The sequence below is a fragment of the Brachyistius frenatus genome, unplaced genomic scaffold, assembly GCF_029030835.1.
Source record: "Brachyistius frenatus isolate BFR_SWC_R1_liver_20210118 unplaced genomic scaffold, ASM2903083v1 Contig_163, whole genome shotgun sequence".
Taxonomy (NCBI): domain Eukaryota; kingdom Metazoa; phylum Chordata; class Actinopteri; family Embiotocidae; genus Brachyistius; species Brachyistius frenatus.
Genome location: NW_027210762.1, coordinates 175,385 through 193,933, shown reverse-complemented (window position 1 = coordinate 193,933; position 18,549 = coordinate 175,385). Strand labels below are relative to the sequence as shown.

The 18,549-nt window shown below is 44.2% G+C and overlaps 1 protein-coding gene across 5 annotated transcripts in view; it reads left to right on the top strand.

Annotated features, from left to right (window-relative positions):
• The window catches only part of LOC138631684 (adenylate cyclase type 1-like), a 37,165-nt gene that overhangs the window by 6,540 nt on the left and 12,076 nt on the right, over positions 1-18,549 (top strand). For 3 of the 5 annotated variants that reach the window (XM_069716805.1, XM_069716804.1, XM_069716806.1), the window contains 7 exons: positions 288-406; positions 3,749-3,860; positions 9,163-9,290; positions 11,983-12,141; positions 14,221-14,362; positions 15,310-15,465; positions 17,438-17,632. In XM_069716805.1, coding sequence (XP_069572906.1) covers positions 288-406; positions 3,749-3,860; positions 9,163-9,290; positions 11,983-12,141; positions 14,221-14,362; positions 15,310-15,465; positions 17,438-17,632 — 1,011 coding nt within the window. Of the gene's footprint in view, positions 1-287; positions 407-3,748; positions 3,861-9,162; positions 9,291-11,982; positions 12,142-14,220; positions 14,363-15,309; positions 15,466-17,437; positions 17,668-18,549 lie in introns of all 5 variants that reach the window. The other 2 variants (XM_069716809.1, XM_069716807.1) reach the window with 1 other exon arrangement.

Sequence of the window (18,549 nt, the reverse complement as noted above, 5' to 3'; positions counted from 1 at the left end):
TCCTTGATGTTTTCTAGCGAGCGACAGAAAGAGCAGATTGTTAACGTTAGTTGCCTACATGTGCACTAGCGCACACACACACACACACACACACACACACACACACACACACACACACACACACACACACACACACACACACACACACACACACACACACACACACACACACACACACACACACACACACACACACACACAGTATGCAGGTTTTACTGCATGTCCTCCTGGTTTTGAAGTTCTAACGCTGCCTTCCTTCTTCTGTTTTTTAACCCCTCCCTCCTCAGGAGCGTCTGCTAATGAGCCTTCTGCCCAGGAACGTTGCCATGGAGATGAAGGAGGACTTCCTGAAGCCGCCCGAGAGGATCTTTCACAAGATCTACATCCAACGTCACGACAATGTCAGGTACGTGGGTGTCATGACAACCGCGGAGCCGAACCGAGGTGTAGCGGCGGCGGCGGCGGCGGCTTGGAGTGTTTTGATCCCGGTGTCACCTGCTGTGAAGTCAAGGTCAAGAAAAGAAGGAGAGCAATTAAGATGTAGCCGTTAACGCGAGATGCAATCAAGCTGCCTAAAGGTTAGGAAGGGAGAAGGGATGCAGCGCGGCAGATTGAGAATGACTGTCTGACGTCGCCGACTGGGATGTTGTTGTTTTGGAAACAGATTTTTCTGCATCTGCTCGAGAGACGCGTGAAACTGAAGCGGTTGTAGTATCAGTGAATGATCATATATTGTTGCTTTAGTGGCAGCGGAGCTTTCTATCGGTGAGACGCAGACCGCTACTTCCGAAGTTGGAGATGTCGGGTATTTTATGTTTCTGGTGACACATTTGTACGACTTTCTGTATGTTTATGAAGCACATCTGTGACATTTTGCCATAAAAACATTTATTCGGCTTTTTTCAAAAGTTATAGCAATTTGTTCACATCAAAAAGTTTGGGTCCAACAGGTCTTTTCATTTCAAGTGGCTCTTATTTATATATATATTTTTTATAACAAAACAGTGTGATGAACCTACAGTAGATTACAGACCTCAATCTTTCAGATTTTTCTAGCTTTATAACGAGTTTAAACCTGCAGTGTGGAGCTTTTGTCGCCCCCTTCTGCCAGTGAGAGTAATTACAGAAACATTATTGACGTTTAATCAGCGTTGTGTGGACTGAAAATCTACACGTTCATTTATGTTTTAAACTCCTACAATCCAGCTTTGAAGTCATTGTTTAGCGGCTCTGGTTCTGGTTCTGGTTCTGGTTCTGGTTCTGGTTCACACCGTCATCTCAGCACCAAACAGCAGCAGACACAGTTAGCGACTTACTTGTGAACATAATGTGGAACATTTAGCAACTAAAGGAGACATATTTCCCTCAAGAGGTGGTAGAGACCAAAATTAGAGCTAAGAGAGTGAAAAATGGAGCGTGCTAAGAAAATGTACGTACCATCTTAAAAGTTAACGATGTTGATCGCGCCTCCTTAAATCTCTTAAAAGTCACTTTTTGCAAGTTTAATGAAAAAAAAACAAAAAAACAACCTCTAATTAGATTATTATCTATTTTCTTGGATTCCAAATAGCTTTTTTGGATGAGAAAGACGATCTGCCTACTTTTATCAGCTGCTATCGTCACTGCTGGCTCGAAAGACCGAACCACACTGGAGGAAACGCCGACTGAAATAAATATAATACCAAGTTAACGAGTCCTTCGGCAGCTTGAGAACACATTTCTATTAAGACTTTTATTGGCACTCAAAGATCAGCACTGATTCACAAGTTGATCTCCTCATGACCGTTGATGTGTATCCTGTAGAAAAGGTAACGCAGTTCATAATTACGCAAAAAAATGAGGACACAAAGCTTATTATTTAAGTCACAACTGATGTTTCCAGAACCTAAAAGTGGTCGAACTTTTTTCTGTTTGATGTAAAAGGAATATGTGTTTGATTTAGTGTGAAATCCTCAAATCGTTTGTTTTGTTCAACCAACTGTACAAAAAAAAAAAAATAAATAAATAAAATCGTCAGTTTAATGCCACCAAAGAGGAAATGCAGCAAATCTTCCACAAATGACAAATTGGAAGAATCAGTGAATTTTCTTTTTTGTTGTTGTTGTTGTTGTTGTTTAAAAAAAAAAAAAAAAATCACTTCTAATATCGATAAAGCCCTTTTTAAAATCAAAAGTTTCGGCTTATCGACTAATCCGCCAAAAGTTTCAAGTGCTAGTCGTTCTTTAGGTTAAACAATGAACTATAATTGTCTACAAAAACACAATATTTGCAGGTCTTCCCTCGTTAGTTTTGCTGTCATTTGTTTTGTTTTTGCTGGATTGCACTTGTGCTGAAGATAATACGACAGCGTTGTGAGAACCTGGATTGACTTTGATGTGGCCCGGGAACGTTTGATCGTATGTTCAGCTCCGCCACCTCTCTGCTGTCCCCCGTTTAAACCCGCCTCCTCTCCCTCACCCTCCCTCACACACCGGCACGACCCGCCAGCGCAGCGCCATTCAAACACAAATTCGCACAACGGAGCTCTTCTCTGGAGCAGCAGTCGTGATCCCGGCTTTGCATACATCAGGCTCCCGAGCAGCCGCAGCGGGCTGCAGAAAAGAGCGCAGCGACTCAGTCACGATGCAGAAGATGGGGGGGGATGACAACTTTAAACACGACATAACTCCCCCCCCCCTCCCCTCCCACTTCCCGCGCGCTCCAGTCATTCGTTGTCGAGTTTGACCTCACAACGACCTCCATGTTTCTATCGTAGCATAGCAACCGTAACCAGGCAAGTCAGGATTTAGCCACGTGACGGAGGACGTGTGCCCAGAGACTGGATGTAGCCTCCAGCTCTGAAAAAGTGAAGCCAATCGTGGAGTGCAGTACCACTGAGGGCCACAAGGGGCTGGCTCCAAATACGATAAAATAAAAACGTACTCCCGTAGACTCCCATTCAAAAGTGATCTTTTGCTACTTGCTCCTCCCCAGCTCCAAATACGGTCACTTCTCAAAATATGGGTGTGCCTCGAGAGGAAATGACAGATTTAAGGTGATTTATAACCTTTTTCGATAAACAAAAAAAACAACAACACTAAAAAAGTGCGAGGAATGCAACACGCATCATTATCTTGTGAGATGCGAGTTTTAGCCTCAAACATTTAGTCTCTTTCACAAAGTTCTTGTTTAAAAATTGAAGCCAATCTGCAAAAATGGATGTTATTATTAGCTTTAAATTAAAAACCTACTTTTGCTGAAATAAAAACAACAACAACAACCAGTTTCTCTGGTGACTTCGTGGCTGTAATCAGTGTTCACACGCTCGTCCGCTCCGCTGCTTCACATCCACTGGGAGCAGTGATTTCTCACTCATTCAATAAGATCCATAACACCTTGTTTCGCTGCCATCTGGCCGGCCTCCGAGCAAATGAATGAAGGGCTTAAGTAGCTTTCGACACCTTCCTCTGCCCCGCTCACAGCAGCTCGCCGGCAGCAGGCCGTTTAGCGTCGTAATTGATTCAGAGGTCGGTCTAAAAGACGCCTTCACTTACCGGAGGATTGGATTATTGTACTCCTCGTTTGCTTTTAGCTATTAACCGATATCTGTGGAGTATTTTTGTGCCGTGACGGGAAGACAAACTCCGTTCTGTGTTGTTAACGCTTATTTTTTATTGACGTGAGACCGAGAGAGTCGACATCGGCTCGTCGGGACGAGTTGAGCTCTTGGCTTTAGATTAAAGTCTGCTGCGTCTCTCCCTCCTGACAGCATCCTGTTTGCCGACATCGTGGGTTTCACCAGCCTGGCGTCTCAGTGCACCGCTCAGGAACTCGTCAAGCTGCTCAACGAACTCTTCGGGAAGTTCGACGAACTGGCGACGGTAAGCGCATCCATCGAAAATTCACCTGCCAGAACATCCTACACGTACATATTTGAGGATATTCTCCGATTTCAGTCCACTTTTGTCAGATTTAATCGAATATTGATTTTTTTTTTTTTTTTTTTTGGACACTTGGAGGCAGCAGAACAAGCTGTAAACATAGTGCTGAAAATATTGTTAGTTTATAAACTCGGGCTGTGGAGAAAAGTGGGTGCAATACCACTGAGTGGCCACTAGAGGTCAGCTCCAAAAACGCTCCATAGACTCCCATTCATCTTCTGTCATGAAATACAAAGTCAACGCTTTTTTTTGCGAGTCATCTCATTGTTGTTAGCTAAAGTCTTATTAGTTTTCTGTCAATTCATCTGAAAATAATACCGTCATTGATTAGATATTAGGCCTCCAAAATTGCCATTTTTGGGGTGCGTGTCTGTTCGAGTCAATCATTTTTTTTTAATTAGTCTTTATGGTGTCATTTGGTGAAGTCATTCCTTCAGATCAGTTTTTTCTGGTGGTCCTAGTGAAAATAACTCCATCATTAATGAGATAGTAGGCCTCAAAAAAGAGTTTGTCAGGTTTCGGCTGTAAGTGGGCGGGGCATAGTGTCCTCGGGTTCCCAATCAGCTCAAGACGCTCCTAAATACAAGGTTTGTTGTGACTGTAGGAGGAAACGGTCTCCAGTTTTTTCAACGATGAGAATGACGCCTCTTCTTATCTGGAAATGTAAAATATTTTCATGCGAGAATATGAACCGTGACTAAGGACTAAAGAGCTCGGAGACAGAACGGCAAGACGCTGACCTAATTCTAGTCGAGTAAACCAGCTCCCTGATTTTTCTCGCATTTCATTTGTTCTGTTGGAGGCGACTGACGGCCGCGAGCGTCGACCATAATCCACCCTGACCACAAAACACAAGAGACAAAAAAACTCCTCGTTAAATCCCAAACACTGACAAAAGTAATCACATTACTGTGACAGTAACGTCCATGAAGGAAGTTTTCCCACCAGTGAGGACAATAGTATTATAGAAAAGGATTTATACAGCTGTTTGCAACACTGTGGGCCAACGGTGGAAAGAAGTTACAGTAAATACGTCCCCTGCAGAAAACACACTTTTACATTTTTAATGCACTTTATACTTTGTAATTCATTAATTATATTAAAATCCCCCAAATTTAAACACTGATTGCAGCGTGTTCATCTTTGCCGACTGGCTGCGAGTGAAAGCAAACAGTTGATGAGCTCCAGTTTCAGTGTTCCTCTTTAAACACAGAGAAAAACCAAACGTATTATTTAGTCCTGGAGCTCATTTGCTATGCCAATGCCGTATATTGATCCAATCTTTAGTGAAAGTAAAGCTGGAGTGGTTGACTGATGAGGAGGAGGAGGAGGAGGAGGAAGAGAGAGGAGGAGGAGGAGGAGGAAGGTCAAGAAGGAGAAGGAACTGGAAGAGCGAGAGAGGGAGAGATGAGAGAGACGATTTTTTTTTTTTAGACAGAGGGGAGATAAGGGCTGAGGAGGTGGACTGTGTGTGTGTGTGTGTGTGTGTGTGTGTGTGTGTGTGTGTGTGTGTGTGTGTGTGTGTGTGTGTGTGTGTGTGTGTGTGTGTGTGTGTGTGTGTGTGTGTGTGTGTGTGTGTGTGTGATACAGCACACTGCAGATCAGTAGGCCCGTGTAGCGTTGTTCTCTGTTATAGAAGATTAGGTGAATGACAAGTTATCTGCCGCCAGACCACTGTAATCATATTAATACTGCATGAGCTACACACACACACACACACACACACACACACACACACACACACACACACACACACACACACACACACACACACACACACACACACACACACACACACACACACACACACACACACACACACACACATTAGCTACAAGAACTGACCGACTGTCCCTTCCTACTAATACTATTACGCCAAAAAAAGATTTAGTATGTCCCCAATACTTAGTATGTTAAACGTAGAATGCTAAAAGTACCAGGATGTCCTACTACATCCGGACTTTTATTTTTCACCAAACAAAGCGGTGAATTACAGCGTTGAAGTGTCTTTGTGACCCACAGAAAATTTAAAACAACAGAATAATACCCAGGATTTGATGAATCAGCGTAGCGCTACCATAACGATTATTGAAATCCTCCAGGAAAGATGCGGTCGGTACTCACAGTTCCTCGGTTACTCCTAAAGATGTCGGTACCGGTCTTCGCCGACCGTCTGCCCAGCAGGGGGCGCCATGTGGGGAGGAAAACCCGTCCTGGGCACGCAAGCGCAGTACTGAGCACATCTACGGCAGCAGTACTAGCCAGGAATTCACAAACACCAATGAGTTTCCTTTGTTGTCACTTTATCGGACCGTACACGGCTACAAAATACTCGGGTCTAACTTGAACGAACAACAATAACGTAATAATAATAATAATAATAAATAATAATAATTTCTCGGTCTAGTCTGCTTCTCTTTTCTCCTCTTCGCGCCGCCTCTCGTTTAGTCCCGCCCCTCCGAGAACCCGACAGGTTACACAAAAAAAAAATCTCTCTGCTCGTCCTGATTGGCTGGCAACACATTGACACCTGACCAACCAATAGGCATACGGTAAAGGACACGAGAGGTCCGAGGGCACCTCGAAACCGTAGGACACTTCAGAACTTTCCGATCTATGTCTTTCTAGTTATGAATTCAAATGCGTTTGTTTACAGAATTTACCAAGAAACAACATGAAAACAAAAAAGAGCTCGTGAAAATATTTTCCCATCAACTCTGCCGCGTCCAAAACCTCCCACTCATCCCTCCGTGTACCACATTGCTTGACCTCTTCTTCCACGAGGCCAACAAGATCTCCTCAGACAGTTTACTCTTGCTTTCTACGCACACGCAAATCACATGATCGGCAGGATTATTCCCCTCGAGTTCATGACGCATCTCCGCAATCAGTCGTGGTTTAACGCGGGAGAGAGAGACCGGGGGGCGGAGGGGAGGGGGGAGGAGGAGCGAGATACAAGGTGATATGTGGCTCGCTATCGGTGCTCGAGCGCTCGGCAAGACATTATATGGAAATCTTGTGATGAGGATATATTGCGTGCGTGCGTGTGTTGCTGCAGCTGCATCATAATTGAGATTTATACCCTGTCGTGTGATAGCAAGGGAGATATTCACTTTCAAAGTGGCTCTGTCACGCTGCTGAGCCTGTCTGACTGCTGCCTGCTACACACAACACACTTATCCTCAACTTTTAACCACAGCAGACACGTGCCTCACCCCATCCCTCATCCTCACCCCTCATCCTCACCCATCACCCCTCACCCATCACCCATCACCCCTCATCCTCACCCCTCATCCTCACCCATCACCCCTCATCCTCACCCATCACCCCTCATCCTCACCCATCACCCCTCATCCATCACCCATCACCCCTCATCCTCACCCCTCATCCTCACCCCTCATCCTCACCCATCACCCCTCATCCTCACCCCTCATCCTCACCCATCACCCCTCACCCATCACCCATCACCCATCACCCCTCACCCATCACCCATCACCCCTCATCCTCACCCCTCACCCCTCACAAACTGAGGATGGCTCAGAAAATCCAAAATGTATCCCCAAAAGCAAAACACAGAAGTCAGCTGATAATTTCTCTCTCCATTTCTTGCACACACACACACACACACACACACACACACACACACACACACACACACACACACACACACACACACACACACACACACACACACACACACACACACACACACACACACACACACACACTTCATGTCGCTGGGATAATCATCCACGTTCTTGAATTTTCATATCCTCCCACGCCAGAGAATCTTTCTGCTCCCGTGAGCAGAAAAAAATCGGAGCTCCCCATCTTCCCTTCTCATCTCTTTGCTGCCTCTCAAACCTGCAGTCGTCATGAATCCTCCGTATTCATATTCATTGCTCGTGTGTGCGTTTTAGTGCGTTTTGTCACTCAGAGGCTTGACTGCAGGCTAAAGCTTCGTGGGGGGTCTACCGTGATGACCCTGTGGTGCCAAAAGGACCCCCCCCCTCTCACCGCTTTTGGGCACGCAACTTAATCCAACTACCTACACAGTGATGTTTTGCATGCAAGCTGTTTATGTGTAGTTTTTTTTTCTCTGCAGGTATGATCACGTGTGTGTGTTAATGTGTTGTTATGGTGTGTGTGTGTGTGTGTGTGTGTGTGTGTGTGTGTGTGTGTGTGTGTGTGTGTGTGTGTGTGTGTGTGTGTGTGTTTGTGCGCTGTGACAAACAGCAGAATAGTCTGGGAACGTGTGGGCGGGATTCTACTTCAAGAGCATGTTGGAGCAATTAGAGTTGGCCTCAACTACAAATACACACAAATGGTTTGGAGGAGAGCACACATCTGATTTTTTTTTACGTGAGTTTCTGCGAACCGCGCAGCTTCTGTAACGGTCCGGTGTCGTGTTAACAGTGCACCGACGCTGAACGGTCCAGACGGCACATGTCAGAAGAAAAGGCTGCAGAACAATAATAAGTAACCTGTGAAACGTTCAAACGTTATAAAATCTTTGATCCAGATGAGAACAAATTAAAAACAAAAACAAAAAAACATTTAAAAAAACAGAATTGGATATGACGATCTATGAACAGAAAAATGGACATAGTGAGGAACTGTCTTAAAGTGCAATACCACTGAGATCCACTAGAGACTGGCTCCAAGAAAAAACTCCCATTGACTCCCATTCAAAAAGCATCAGCTTTTCTCCTGAAATACAAAGTCAGTAAATGTTTTCCTCCTTCGGATCGGCGCTCCGGTGGCATCGATTAGATATGAGGCCTCAAACTGAGCTGAGCTCTGTCTGGGGGCGGTTCTTGGTGTAGGTGGGCGGAGCTTAGTGTCCTCAGGTTCTCCAGTCAGATCCACCACTAAGTCCTCCCAAAGTTTGTCCAAATCGGTTCACTTCTGTGCTCGAAAAAAACAAACAAGATGGCTGATTTACTGTTAAAAACCAAAACTAAGGACGCATCCAAAGTCACTCCTGCATTCACTACTTTCTATTTATTAGACGCTGTGTTAGATGTGACACATCCCGTGCATGCTGCTATAAACTATTCACTTCAGAGGAGATAGTTCAACCGTGTTCAACAGTTAAGGCTTAAAGTTAAACACACTGAACAGTCGATGGAAATGTGATTATTGTATTTTTTTGGGGGGGGGCAGGAATTTGATCTCAAACCGATTAATCCACCGCCGGTGATCATGCGATGCATTCAGACGTCCGTCTTTCTCTCTGCAGGAGAATCACTGCCGGCGTATTAAGATTTTGGGCGACTGTTACTACTGCGTGTCCGGACTGACGCAACCCAAGGCGGACCACGCCCACTGCTGCGTGGAGATGGGGCTGGATATGATCGACACGATCGCGTGAGACACACACACACACACACACACACACACACACACACACACACACACACACACACACACACACACACACACACACACTTTCTATATGTATAACGTGCACAGCGTACCACATACTGTATGGAAACAGAGGTTTTCGATTTAAATGCACAAACGTGTTAAATTCTACAGTTTTAAAATGAGATGATTTGTTTTGACAAGATTTTTTTTTGTGTGCAGATATACGCATTAAATTGTGTTCATAGTAATATTATGTTTTGAGTTTATACACCCTTTCACTTTGTTTTGTGCGTATGGTATCTGTTGAATTAATATAATTTTAAAAAGCCTTTAAAGCTCTTATTTTTACAGCCGACGAAGCCTTTTTATATTTTATATTACAGTCACAAACTTTGAGTCCGTGATGCTTCTTTAAGCTCAGAAAATTACAAAGATAAGAACTAATATATATCTCGCTCTTTCTGTGATGTGCAGTGTGCTTATTATCTCGGAAAGGGATTAGTTAGAGTGAGAAGTTCGGGCGGAACAAAACTATTTTTGGCCAATTTACGCAATATTACAGCAAAAATAAACATAAATGTCAAAAAATTGCATCACAATTTTGAGGAAGAAAACTGCAGCACAACATCCAGAAAACAACTCTGAGATCCTGGAGGGACTGATTAGTTTGTCCTCATCAAATTCACAACTGCAGCTTTTGCTGACTGCACGTTTCATGATTTGCAGGGAATCGGACAGATTTGTATGTATTTTTCAGTTTAGATAGATAGAGAGATAGATATATACTTTATTAATCCCTCAGAGGGAAATTCTGACGTTTTCAAGGGGAGATGTGAAATAGCTGCTACAGAAACTGAGCATTTCCTAACTCACTTTGCCTCCGCTCACTAGACTCTTAAATATTTAATTTTCCCCATATGACGTCTGCCTGGATAATCAGGAAGTAAACTACTGTGTTTATTTTCTGCACGCAACATCAGAAATATCCCAACACGTCTCAACGCCGACTGCAGGTCGATCTTTCAAACCGAAACTAATTTAATTCCAGACATTTGGGCCTCCTCCTACAAGCGTGTTGAAACGCACACGTGCAGGGAGCACCGTTGCCTCGTCCTCTCGTGTGAGCGCCCTCCTGTCAGGTTCTTTCCCTGCTGCTCTGACTGAGTGGACGGATGCCGCTGTAGGAGTCCTTTATCTCAGAGGACAGGTGCTTGCCGTACACACTCATCCCCTCCTTTAAACACACACAGACAAACACACACTTTGTCAGCCCCTCCGCCGCTCTCCTATTTCCTTCCTCGGCTCCGTCCGTGACTCCGTCTCCCGTCTGAAGTGGCCGACGTCCCGCTGGCGACGAGGAGCTTTGTGCGCTGATTTGCTGGAGAGCAGCAGCTTTGGAAAAGTCCCGCCTTTATCTCCGGCTGCGCCGCAACACAAGCCGAGGGAAGGCGGTCCGCACACGTCAACGTAGATGCATACGTGTGCACACTCGGAGTGCTCGGCTTGTTGTGAGGAAGCATTGCAGGGTCATTGAAGGCTCTATACTTTTTTTTTTTAGATAAAAAGTTTGGGCCTCGCGGGGCTGCAGGCCGGCATCAAAGAATATTATTTGTTTTGGACAAAATAGAGAGTTCCTCTGGCCACATAGTTCAAAACCTTTGGGGGGTTGGAGTCGACCCCCAGCTGACTTGGGACCCTGAACAGGTCGCCGAATGCTGGACATCGAAATCAATATGTCATTTTTCTCATCATATCTCGTCTTAGTTAAAAAACGTCCACATTGTTGCATTTCAGTCAAAATTTGCCACTTTTTTTTTTCTGCTTACAAGTTAGCCTTGTCAAAATTGCCATCGCAACAGATCAAATAAGATCAGATCAGATCAGATCAGAAATCCTTTATTAGTCCCGCAGTGGGGACATTTACAGGATTACAGCAGCATAGTGAAAAGTGCAAACAAGAGACAGTGAAAAACAATATATCAGGAAGTGTCATAAATAAGTAATAAAGTAAAGGATATTGACTAAGAAAAAGTACAAATCCACAATAACTCAAATATAACCAACTAAAGACAAAAAAAATATGATACATACAGACAGAATAATTGTAGTATTGCACGGTGTATTTATATTGCACGGTGTATTTTTGTGTGTCCGTCTACTGGGAGCACAGCAGGTTGTACAGCCTGACAGCAGCAGGAAGGAAGGACCTGCGGTACTTCTCCTTCACACACCGGGGGGGAATCAACCGGTGGCTGAAGGAGCTGCTCAGAGCTGCCAGGGCGTCCCGCATCGGGTGGGAGGTGTTGTCCATCAGGGATGATAGCTTAGCAATCATCCTCCTGTCTCCCTCCACCTCCACCGTATCTGACCCAGCACACTGCTGGCCTTCTTGATGAGTTTGTTTAGTCAACAACAACAACAGAGAGTTTGGATCGTGCTGTACGGATGACCTGCTCGGTTCCCCCCCCCATCGGAGAAATCCGCCGACTATGCTAGTTTTTTTACAGGACTTGTCAATACGAATGTTTCGTGCAAAACGTGACTTCATCTCCAGAAAGACAACACAGAAAAATTCTGGGGAAAAAAAGTGTCAGAAACGGACTCTGATTTCTTTAAAGAAATTCCTTTAAATTGTCTAGTTTTTGGTTGCAGCGGTTTGAGTTTAAAACCTTCCCCTCTTCCTCCCCTGCAGGTCGGTGGTGGAGGCGACGGAGGTGGATCTGAACATGCGTGTGGGTCTGCACACGGGACGGGTGCTGTGTGGCGTGCTGGGCCTCAGGAAGTGGCAGTATGACGTCTGGTCAAACGATGTCACGCTGGCAAATGTGATGGAGGCCGGAGGGCTGCCGGGGTCAGTGCTCACTCTGAGCTCTCACCCACTGAGACACACACACACACACACACACACACACACACACACACACACACACACACACACACACACACACACACACACACACACACACACACACACACACACACACACACACACACACACACACAGTATCCCAGCAACAGAGATACAGTATGCATCCAATAATAGCATTAACAGATGGGGGAAATTCATTCCTTCAGTGTACAGTATGTGCTACATGTATTTTTATAGATGTGTTGACATAAAGCCACAATTTTCTCTCACAGAATTATATATATATATATATGAACAGGTATAATCCAATTAAAGGCAAAAAAAAACATGCAACAATACATTTTTCCAGTTGACATTTCTCTAACAAAAACAACTGGAAATAATACCTCATAATTACTGTAGTATGTTATTATGATAAAGCATCTCAATTACAAGATCTCAGATTTAACATCGTGATTATTAGATCTGTATCTAAAAATTCTCATAATTATAAAATCGCGTGATTGATTATGAGCTTGTTTTTTAAGCTATTATTATTATTATCTTGTAATTATGAAGAGAGTCGACAGACGTGCCACAGACGACACAAGAGCCAGACCGGCAACACATTTGTATGTCTGACATATTCCTTCCTCTTAGTGAACACAGAATTATGTATTATATATTATATTTATGTATCTGCTGACTGTTTGCTCGACTCACTGATGAAGCATTTGGTCGTGAGCTATCAGGAAATGGTGAAAAGTTTTGATAATGTTGTTGTATTCTGAAAAGTGGCACATTTTTACAATTTTAAAGGCTGAAACTAAAGAATCTTTTTCTTTTTTCTGGTTGATAAACACCAAAAAGTAATCTGTTATCAAGGCGGCATATATTTATTGTAAATAAACCGACTGACTCATTTTGAGATGGATGCTGATATTAATATCTGACCGTTTTTAATGCACTTAATTTTTTATTGTGAATTCCATCTTTTTTTTTTTTTTGCTGACACCAAAATAAGTTGGACGTTTTAAACATGTATGCTGTCGGCCTTTTCTTTTAAAAGTTTCACCCTACCCGACCTCCACCTCACGACTCGCACATGAAACAAACGGCTGTTTGATTCTGTTTCATCTTCTGTTTCTGTTCAGTTTGATTTATTTTCACTTTTTAACAAACAAAACAACGACGTAACGACGCTCCGCCTCGTTTCCCACATTCAAATTGGACTTTCCCTCTGTGGCAAACGGTAAACGGCCTGTAGCATCTTTATTTTGTTGTTGTTTTACAGTCTACAAAGAGCTTTGGGATTTTTGCCTCCCATTCAAACACACACACACACACACACACACACACACACACACACACACACACACACACACACACACACACACACACACACACACACACACACACACTCTGTCTTGCTGCATCCTCAGCCTCGGTGTGCTGATCTGACCCAGAAGCAAGGAAAAAAAAAAAAAATCAAAGCATTGTAAACATAAAACTGCATCCCTGAGCAGAGTCTCTGTTACTGTACATAAACAACACTGAAACATGCTCACTGTGTCAGAGATGCTGGATCCCTGTCAAACGTGACCACCTGCTTTTGGTGACGTGTAACAGGAGCCTTCCTCATTAGCAGGATCCATTAATCACTGGCTTTGATCTTCAGGCTGAATTATGAGGTCACCTTTATCTCAAACTCAAAAAGGAAATTATTTCCGGTTCCAGTTGCAGATAATTACGTAAGAGCAGCTCAGACTGAACAGCCGAGCACGAGTGTTAAATGAATGTCACTTCGTCAGAAGGAAACTGGTCCACAGTAACGAGCAGACCTGCATTTAAAACGCGGGGAAATGAGGTCGACTCTTTTGGCTCAATTTGGTCCCGTTTCAAGTCCAGAAAGAAGATTTCAGGACTCGTTACCGGATTAAACGAGTCGTTAGGAAGAAAAATGTTCATGAAGAGTTTGGAGGAAGCCGGGAGGGGGTGGGGGGGGGGGGGGCTATTAGGCTGATAAAAAGATAAGGAGGGGGGACAACTGCTTTCCTCGTGCTGTGTTTTTGTGCTCTTCAGCAAGGTGCACATCACCAGGACGACCCTGGAGTGTCTGAACGGAGACTACGAGGTGGAGCCGGGCTTCGGCCACGAGAGGCACGCCTTCCTGCAGAAGCACAACATCGAGACCTTCTTCATCGTGCCGTCGCACAGACGCAAAGTACGCCAGAGACGGTTTTCCAATTGGATTTATTGATTTATTTATTTTTCTCTCCACACCAGCGACGAGGCGACACAGCTCAGTGTGGTAACAGTTAATCCTGTGATGCAGAGAGACGGAGAGGCAGGCCGTGTGTTAATCTGGCGTACACATGGCGAGGATCACTGTCTCACACCAACCGCACATGTGTGCACAGAGCTCCCTGTGCGTGTGTGTGCGTGCGTGTGTGTGTGTGTGTGTGTGTGTGTGTACTCAGGATTTTTTTTTTTTTAAATCCTCAGCGAAATGCACATTCAAAGCAGCTGCACACGCAAAAACAAACACGGTTTTGTGACGTCATCTCACGGGTTTCTGTAAAAAAATTTAAAAAAAAAAAAAATCCCACTCGATCCGAGTTTTATTTCCATGAATGAGACAATTCTCTGATGCAACGTTTTCCATTTTGATGTCCTGGTCACGTCACGGTCGTCCGTCAACCGCGTAATCCAGATTTTTGTTGTTGTTGTTGTTGTTGTTGTTGTCGTCAGGTTTATACCTGGAAAAACTTGGATCTTTGGTTCTCAGAATAGTAAACTGCAAACATTTAGTTTAATTTTTGAATGTGCATCTTATAAATTATTAAGGAGGTTTCAGAAAGAGCAAAATCTTGCCATTAAATGTAAAACAGACATTCAGGGTTTTAATTTACTTTAAAACACCAAAACGTGACCAACTAATACAAAAAAAAAAAAAAAAAAAAAGTGGAACAAATGCCGGAATTTTTTTTTTATTATTATTATTTTTTTTAAATTTTTTACGGTTTTATTTGAAACGTGAAAATTGATGACAAAACGCAGCGACGGTTGTCGTTTTCAGAGTTTATGTTCCACTGTGTAAAAAAATTCAACCATAAATTGTTTTCCTGTACCTCGTATCTCATTTGTTTGTCTTTTTGTCTTCACTTGCAGATCTTCCCCGGTCTTATTCTATCCGACATCAAACCGGCCAAGAGGATGAAGTTTAAGACGGTGTGCTACCTGCTGGTGCAGCTCATGCACTGCCGGAAGATGTTCAAGGCCGAGATCCCGTTCTCCAACGTCATGACCTGCGACGACGACGACAAGGTGCGTGTTCACGCATGTAAACATGTCAAAAGGCGACTGAGGCTTTTTCACGCCAGGTTTTCTTGTTTTGTTGTTTTTTTTAATGACGGGTGTAATTAATCAACATTAAATCAGGGCCGCTCTACGTTCAGGTTTCAGGGACTCGACACTGACGTGGAACCCGAACTGTCACCACACTGTAAATCTTCACTACTGCAGAATAAACCACAATATTCTGCTGACATTTGCAAATTTCAAGCAAAAAAAAACACACAAAAAAACCCTGTAAATGGAGCCAGTTAAAAAACATTTCAAAACACTGAAAACATTGCATCATTAAAACGAGTACAAAATTAAAAAGAAGGCCTTGATTTAAGCTTGATTAGCTTCATGTAAACAGGAATGAATGTGCATTTTATTATATTTATTTGTCTTTAAAAATGAGTTTAATTTATTATCTTCGACTACAGACAAATTCCCAAAGACGAGAAGCTGCCTGTGAGGCTGCAAGTTTCGGACATTTAAAATAAAACAACACTTAAAAACTAGGTGACGATGTGAGAAAGGTCAAAGAAAAAATGATTTACATTAAATAATATATTTCTGCGTTTCGTAGTAAATTAAAAAAAAAAAAAAATCCTTTTAATGGGTTTGTGTGTCCGTTTGTGATGGAGTGAAATCCTGCTCGGCTCCATAATCTACACACACACACACACACACACACACACACACACACACACACACACACACACACACACACACACACACACACACACACACACACACACACACACACACACACACACAGTAATCTGGATTTCTAGATTTCACAGCGCTTCTGCATCATGACTACTTGCTGAAAAGTAAGCCGGTGGAATAGATACCATGAGAAACCTTTTTGACATAAAGTGTGTGTGTGTGTGTGTGTGTGTGTGTGTGTGTGTGTGTGTGTGTGTGTGTGTGTGTGTGTGTGTGTGTGTGTGTGTGTGTGTGTGTTTGCTCTGAAACCAACGATGACGCAGCAGCGAGTCACGTGGCCGCTGTTTTTTTTTTTTAATATTTTTTTCGGCCGGCGTTCGGTCTCGTGGCATCAACAGGGCGCCCGGCTGTCAGAAAAAGCTCCGCCAGCTGTAATCCGGCCGTATGAGCGCGGCGAGGCTTTAGTAACGTCATGATTCTGATGAGGCGGCATTATGACTGCTGGTAATCACCCACACAGCCTGGTATCATCTCCTCTAATAGCATTACAACACATTGTTACATGATTATACCGAGTAGCCAAAAAAAAACAAAAAAACGTCGCATTGTGACATAGAGAATTTTTTTTTAGTTTTCATAATAGAATTATGACAGGCGCAAATTGTTTGGGCCAAAACACCAAAAAAAAATCATATTAGACAAACCGTTTTATAATTTCTTTTACTTATTTATTTCTACACAGCAAATTCACATCTTTGGAATAAACTCTGAGTTCAAATCAACTCTATTTACTTGTGAAAGAAACTCTTTAGTAGGAGTTGATCTTCTAACACTTTTCAGGAGTTGAACTTTGAACTCTTTGGGGGTTAAAACTCGACTCCCACGAAGACAAAAACAATTTAAAGGGGGGGGGGGGGTTGCGTATCGATTTTTTTAGATATCGATAAATAAAGTTTAATTTATTGTCTTTGACTACAGAGAAATTCTTATTTATGGTTTTTCATGGCATATTTTGTTTCAACCCTCTTTTACGCTTGGGTTTGATTTTTGGCTCTTTTGCATTACAACATAGTTTGTGTGTTTTATAATTAATACGTGAACTACCCGGGGCCCGGGGGGGCGGGGCCAGGGCCGGAGCCGGGGCCCGGGAGGGGCGGGGCCGGAGCCGGGGCCCGGGAGGGGCGGGGCCAGGGCCGGAGCCGGGGCCCGGGGGAGCGGGGCCGGGGCCGGAGCCGGAGCCGGGGCCGGGGGCCTCTCTGCATATGACCGATCGTTGCCGTCTTTCCTCCGACAGCGGCGGGCCCTGCGGACCGCCTCGGAGAAGACGAGGAGCCGGACGTCCTTCTCCGCCTCCGCCGTGCAGCACTCGCCGGGCACGCGGGTCAACCGCTACATCGGGCGGCTCATCGAGGCGCGGCAGACCGAGTCGGAGACGTCGGACCTCAACTACATCACGCTGTTCTACAGGAGCGGAGACCGGGAGCGCCGGGTGAGGGACGCACCGCAGCCCGGAGACTTTCAAAAGCACGCAAATCTATACTTTTGCTCATTACACACACACACACACACACACACACACACACACACACACACACACACACACACACACACACAAGTGACATGCTTCGTGACTGCATGCCCCCCAAACCCTCCTACCTCCTCCCCTGTCTTCCTCTCACGCATACACACCTTACACAGTCCTCTAAGTCTCTTTCTGCCCTTTCTCCGTCTCTCCCACGCCTCTTGTCTATGATCTGTGTGCGTGTGCGTGTGCGTGTGCGTGTGCGTGTGTGTGTGTGTGTGTGTGTGTGTGTGTGTGTGTGTGTGTGTGTGTGTGTGTGTGTGTGTGTGTGTGTGTGTGTGTGTGTGTGTGTGTGTGTGTGTGTGTGTGCATATGAGGAATCCACCCACCCTCTCAGGAGGGGGTGCAGATAATGATTTGGGAACGTCTGAGCGCCACACGTGATATCTTTCTCCTGTGTATGCGTGGGTGAGAGCCATAAAGGAGACACAGAGCAGGGACGGGTTTCTGTGTGTGTGTGTGTGTGTGTGTGTGTGTGTGTGTGTGTGTGTGTGTGTGTGTGTGTGTGTGTGTGTGTGTGTGTGTGTGTGTGTGTGTGTGTGTGTGTGTGTGTGTGTGTGTGTGGTTTGCAGGAGAAAAAACGCTGCACAAAGTAAAAACTAGTTAATTGTGTCTCTTATTTTTAACATATTTTATGTGTCTGATCTTTCAGGAAAACGCCACCAGCTGTAAAAAAAATTTTTTTTTAAAAAGCAACAAATTAGTATAATGAGTTTATTTACTCCCACACAACAGTGAAACTTTTTTTTTTTTCCCGAAGGTGCCGGCGGAGCTCAGTACACATTACTGGACTACAAATTTAGATCTAACAGCACATCACAGCT